Source organism: Buceros rhinoceros, unplaced genomic scaffold (genome assembly GCF_000710305.1).
Source record: "Buceros rhinoceros silvestris isolate BGI_N320 unplaced genomic scaffold, ASM71030v1 scaffold19563, whole genome shotgun sequence".
In the NCBI taxonomy this organism is placed as follows: domain Eukaryota; kingdom Metazoa; phylum Chordata; class Aves; order Bucerotiformes; family Bucerotidae; genus Buceros; species Buceros rhinoceros.
In genome coordinates, this window is record NW_010403275.1 from 52176 (window position 1) to 58777 (window position 6602).

Genomic DNA, 6602 nt, shown 5'->3' on the forward strand with positions numbered 1-6602 from the left:
CTGCTGATACCGACCTCCTGCGCTACCTCGACAAACCTCCTCAACCTGAGAGCTGGATAAAACAACCCTTCACTACCTTCCCAGATCATTAAAGAGCTAAGATTGCCTTTGGTGTCCTCTCAGGAGGAGCCACTCGGTAATGAGAGCAGCGATAAACAACTGAGCAGGTTCAGAAGAAATTTCTCACACTACTCTACCGGCACCTAGTGGGCACTGACGCTGCTGCACGTTATTTACACGGTGTTTACACGAACACCTCAGCCCCCGGACTTTGCTAATAACTCACTTCACACAGCTTGGGCAACAACAACTTCACCTAGACAGTTAACAAAATAATAATGACAAACAGTCAAATGAATAGAATTGAGTTTTAACCAGAAAAATAATTGTATACCATTTTTCTATCTGCATACATGCTTAGGCTGTAACAGCACTGGTTTGGATCATTTATCAAATGCACATCATCTTCTAAATACTAACTTGTTAACCATTAACCAAAAAATCTTACCAGGATTGATATCTACACTAAAAACATCCTGGCAGAAGATCTTGGTCAAAACATGTGTTTTACTAGAATCCTCATAAGAGCAATATATTGACACTTCAGAGCCTGGAAATGACGTTCCCTCCTTATGCTCAACCCACAAAAAGTCATTTCTTTCAAAACTGAGAGCATCCTAGAAACTTTAACATCACTCTGCTGTGCAGCAAGATGATGCTGCCTTCTGTACCGTACTGTTTGTGTCACTCACTGCAAACATCAGCATTCCTATCGTGCTAGGGAGAAGACAAAAAATAAAATACCTCTAAGTCATGAGACGTGTGCTGCACTATGAATGTAAAAAAAATAAACTGTTTGAATCCTATGCTCCAAGCAGACAGAGGAAAAAAAAAAGTTGAATGGAAATGTCTAGCAGGAAACAGAGAATGTAACCAATAAAGGAAACTGGCACAACATGGAAAAAGCACAAAAAGCCTCTCAAAGGCACTATTCACTGGGTTTCGTTTCCCTGGGAATACATGCGGAATTTGCTTTCGTATATAATGTGCAAGTCACTACTTTCCTGCAAAGTCTGTAAAAGCATCCAGGAAATACCTGACTAGTTCCCCATCCTGCACTTAGCATCAAGTTGTTTCTGTCACATGAGCTAAAATATTTCTACTCTTCTAATGATTGCTGCATTTCCAAAAGCTTTTGAATACAACAGACTCAGCTGGCATTTTCTAAACTTAAATTTAACACAGGCTAGCTTCACATCCTTACGTGCAACAACTAATTTTCCTGTGGGAAACGGGCCAACTCAGCTTAACATCAAGGATGTAATATTTTCTCTAATAGTTATTGTCAATTATAGTAATTAAACCAGAAGATTTAGCAAATCTGTGTATGTACTTGCTACTGGATTTACTACAGTTAATGTTTATCTTAAATTGCATCTGGTCCAAGCAGGTGCATGAAACCAACAGTTGGTTGATAGCTCAGGAGATGCTGCTTTCTATAAATGACTGATGTGAGCCAGCAGTGAGGTATGCCACAAGGCCGGTTTGAAAATTACTGCTACCTGGGTGATAGGTGCATGAATGGGGTAAGATATTGCGGAAAGGTTAACCTCCACACAAAGCTGTGTCGAGCACATAATTCGGCCTCTGTGAAGGGAAAATCCAACTCAGAGGAGCGTGGAGAAGGAATATCCACGACACCTAAAGCAAAGTGAATCTGCTTGACTATTTAGTCATGCAGGAACAACTCACAAGGGGACCACAGTTTGGACATTTGGCTTTGCTAGGTCTGACTTTTGCAGGAGAAGCAGTTATCGGCCAGACAAGTGCTTCAAGCAGCCTCTACTGACAGACGTGAGCTACTGGGAGAAAGGCAGCAGAAACTTGCAAACCTGCAGGACCCTCCAGTGAAAGCTGGAGAGAAACAGATCCTAGCCTAGCTGAAACAACGGGTGACTTGCATTGTCAGCAGCGGCTCAGACAGATGGAATCTCACGTTTCCTGTGCAGTGGAGCTTGTACAGAGCCAGAATTAACGGGATGAGATTGAGATGGGAGCAGTTGTGATGGAAGAGGAGTGAGGCACCTGACCCATGGAATACTACCAGTTTTGCCAAACGGGCTCATCTACAGAAAAGTTGGAGGCATTTCTGGCCTAGCAGGGATCTGTAAGCCTGTACAGAGGATTTTCTGCAGTCACTGTCTCAAGGGATGGTGGAAACACAACATAGGAACATGTAAGCCTTTAAAGAGTTAGGCTGTGTGTGGCTTTCCACATAGAAACCGCTGCCAGCTTTCAGAAAAGAAAAATGCATAAATAAACATGGAATGACGAACAACTGCCTCTATCTGCATCAGTTCTGCATCAGCTCCAACCCAAAGGACAACAACTCCTAGCAGTGACCCTAGAAATTAAAAAAAAACCAACAACGCAGAAACCAAAAAACAACCAACCAACCATGATGCTTCCTATGTACAAAGACTGATGTCTGCATGAGGAGTTGTCCCCAGAGCTACAGAGTTTAGCTTCCCCTCGCTAGGTGGTGCGCAGAAGAACAACCTGCCCTTCCCTTGGACAGCATGATGCTGGGCCAAGGGTAATCCAAACTCCGCTGGTTCAATCAGTGACAGATCTTACAGTGGTATGTCCCCCAGTAATACCACTTCCAAACCCAAAATCTATTCTTGCAGATCTTTCATAGGGATGGACTGTTTCTACAGAGCACCCCCCCTATAACTGCAAGAACCTCTGGATTAATCCAAATACTGTTGTACCAGTGTAAATAATGATAGCAGTTATCAATGAACTACTGCTCAGAAACAACGTGCTGCTTCCATGACAACTGGACATCCTTTGTACTCAGAAGAGATGTCACTTCATAACAAACGTGCTAAAAGCTGTCTCCTCCCTCCTGTTACTTTCGTCATTTAATACACCAAAGATATACTGCATGTACCACATTCTAATCCTACATTCAACAACTGAGAAAGAATAAAGCTGAAGTCCACATATAGGAGCAAAAATCTCTCTTCTGTAGTGCTATGACTAGTAGAATTATAGCAATGTTGGACTCCAACAAGTGAGAAAAAAAACAAACTAAAAAGGAAAGGGTAAACACCTGTGTAACAATGCTAGCCCAAATTTTGCACACTAACACCCAGGGGTCCCATATTTAAGAACTGAACTTAGGAGACAGATAGCATTCATCCAAAAACATGGAACGCATATACTTACCTGCAGTTCCTAAGCTAAGTAGTACAGCAACCCAAAACACCCAGAACACAAGGAGAATCAGAAAGGTCCAGAGTGGCTGGAAGAGGAGGAAAGGAATTCTCCCAATGGTTTTACCAACAATTCGAAAGAGCTGTAAAGTGAACTGAAGTCTCTTTCTTAGTACAAGTATAAGGGAAAGCAGAACAACCTGTTACAGGAAACAAAAAGACAAATTGTTGTGGGTTTTCTTCCTTAAGGAAAGGATCAGAATTGTCAAATATGGGATCAGGGGCTACAGATTTCACAAAGACATGACAGCAAGGCATTTCACACAAATGTACTGTGCACTGAAAAAGCTTTCTGAGACATTGCCTATGTTCTCAAAGAGCACGTGGATTATGATCTGGTTTTCTGAAATTATTACTACTGGGTTTTTTTAGAACAAAATAGGATTTATAAAACTGTAATTCATCCAATGGAAACAGTCTGGTTTGCTTTACAGAAAACACGGATGTACATTATCTGCTACACATTGCTTTCACACACCCTGCTATGTCATGAACATTTAAACTTTCTTCCTACTGACGTCAGCTTGCCACTGCTCACAATGGCAGGAGGACCAGTCCTTTTCTGCACAACCAAACTAGTTTGAGGACTGTGTATATATAGAAGCAAAGCAGACATAAAACAAAACCTCATTTAAATATTTTTTTCCAAAGTAAAAAAAAAAAAAAACACAAAACCCCAAGTCAAAAACACAACAATGTCCCCAGTTCTTTTCTTTTTATATGACAAGGAACTATGAATAGCAATTAAAAGAGAAGTTGGAATCTATAAAATGATAAATGCAACCAGTGGCAGCTGCTTCGTGAGTTTTCTTGCCTGCTCTAGAAAGAAGCGACTGGCTGTGAAGAGAAGTGTAACCTGCAGCAATGGAAGTTCCCTCAGTTGTGCAGACAACAGGCAGTTGTACTGGAACATACGTGCACACAAAGGAACCTCTTCTTACCCCTTTGGTATCAACCGAAGTAAAAAGGTTGTAACCTACAGAGCATATGAAAAAATCTGATCTGTGACACATCTGTTACTGTAAACTGTCAGACTGTTCATATCTGGTGAATTCCAGACTAGGGATCCTACTCTGCTTTGAGAAAACAGAACAATCACTTTGACAACTGTCTCATGAAGTACAAATCATCTGTACACTCACATTGAGCAATGACTCCTTTAACACTACAACATCATAGTGAAATAATCACTTTAAAAGCTGCAAGCTAGTCTCAGATTTTCTGTTGGAAAACAAGGTCAGTGGCAGAAAAGCAGAATTTATCCCCATAACTTGAGGTCTAGACGCTTCTGCCTGTGTGTCGCTACCCCTTTCATTGCCTAAAAGAGCTGCCACCCATTTCTCCAACTGACAAATTTCACAATGAAGATATAAAACTATTTAAATGAGTGTACGCAGATCTTACAATTGATTCTCCTTTACAAATTTGAAAGGAAAAAGGAATTATTTTTACTGTTGCAGAACCACTGTAGTTCAGCTTCTGCCACTGCTTAGGGTAAAAGGTTACTCACGGCAACTATTGTTGAGAAGACAGCGTATCCAAGTAGGAATTTTACATTTTCCTTTTCTGTTTCCAATTCAGTACTGGGATCATTCCTGTAGTCGTAATAGAGCCACCAGAGAACACCTGAGACAACTGAGCAAACAAGAGCAGCGTGAAGGTGGGCAGCGCTCCGCAGGCTGCAGCGCACTGCTGTTGGCAGGCTGATGTTTGCCTGGCCTCCCTCGGGGGCCTCCCACCCTTCCGCCTAACCCGAGCGCAGTTCGGGAATACTGTCGTGCAGCAGAGCAGCACAGTATCAATGACCACAGGGAAAATTCACATAATGGTCTGTTAGTCTGAGGTAAAACCGCAGCTGAACATTTGGTTTTTCTAAAGCTCCAGCATGTAATTTCATTGAGGAGATACAAAGCAATCTTTCAGGGAATGACAAGTTTTAGCTGGACACATTCCTATAGTTCTCCTCTTCTAAAGCAGGCAATGTAAAACTTCACTAAACTTCCTTTGAAACAGTAGCATTTTCATAACTGCATTCAGCTGCCAAAATAAATGTTTCCAGCCATCTATAAAAAAAGTAAAAATCATCATCATCCACTCAGCAGCTGGAACAGCACAGCCAGACCTTGGCACCAAAAGGCAGGCAGGGCTCAGCTTGGAAACAGCTGTGGTAGGCTTAAGGTTCCTGAGGACGGCCACAGCGAAAAAGGATAGCTGTTTGTTCAGCTGCATCTCCTTCAGTTCGCTGAGGTGATCCATTTCGGCAGACACTGAGAGGTAAACATACTTACACAACAACCCAAACACAACCAGAGCAATCAGAATACGGACCAGAAGCATCCAAAGGAATCTGAAGGCTAAAACCAGTATAAAAGAGAAGGCTGAAAAACATACAAAGTAAGTTTATTATGAGTGTTACAATGCATTTAAGTTAACTCTTCCTTGTTTTAAATATAAATTTAAGGTTCTTGCAGAATTTGGGGTTTTCTTTTTAAATGCTGATCTCAAGAGCAACAGCATTTAGTAAAGCTGGCAACCTTTTAAATATTTAAAGCACACAATTACCTGTAACTTACTAATAATGAACTTATAACTGAAATATTTCACCTTGGGAATTATTATCTTTTAAATAATATTTTGCATAAGATTTAAGTTGAAATGTTCATCCTGATGCCTTTTTCTTTTTTAATGGATGATTTCTTACAGTCCTCTGAAATGAGGTAGCCAAACATAACAAGGAAGACAGAATCTGATACTTCATGGAGCTGTATTTTATCAATCTGTTAAACGTCTCCTGATAAAGCACAATTGCCCCTTCTGAAAAACAAGTCTGCCCAGAAAATATGAAAAAGATCACCTTTAAATTAAAAATAGAAAGATAATAGAAACATTTGCAACCTCAGATTTTAATTGAATATGATTATTAACTTTTTATTTACAATCTTACCTAGTGCAAGGACAGTCAGTCCTATCACGGTATCTCTTCCTGCCAATATTCCACTCAGAATTCGGTGAAAAACATCCACTTCATTAACCATACTTATTAAGACAGATGCATATTTGGAATAGCATTCAGGATTTTGTGGAACACATCGATTAAATAATGGAAAAGATTTACTGGAAGGTTAAAACCAAAGATGGTAAAAAGTATTAATGACTGGACAAAGAGTTTCAGATCCACAGAGACCTATGCCACCGCTCTCTTCCAAGCCCTCTGCAGTACCCTACTGGCATCCTCAACACAGTTTGGCAGCCACAGCTGGACAGTCTGACATGTCACCTGGCAGGCATCCCCCCCACCCAGGAGGAAACCTTGCACACTCT

General features: G+C 40.9%; 1 protein-coding gene across 1 annotated transcript in view; it reads right to left on the reverse strand.

Moving 5' to 3' along the window:
* The window catches only part of SLC44A3 (solute carrier family 44, member 3), a 38663-nt gene that overhangs the window by 26641 nt on the left and 5420 nt on the right, over positions 1 to 6602 (reverse strand). Inside the window, exons 5-8 of the mRNA XM_010132964.1 lie at positions 6226 to 6395; positions 5570 to 5659; positions 4792 to 4916; positions 3235 to 3421 (exon numbers count right to left, since the gene is read on the reverse strand). Of these exons, the coding sequence (XP_010131266.1) occupies positions 3235 to 3421; positions 4792 to 4916; positions 5570 to 5659; positions 6226 to 6395 (572 nt within the window). The remainder of the gene's footprint in view (positions 1 to 3234; positions 3422 to 4791; positions 4917 to 5569; positions 5660 to 6225; positions 6396 to 6602) is intronic.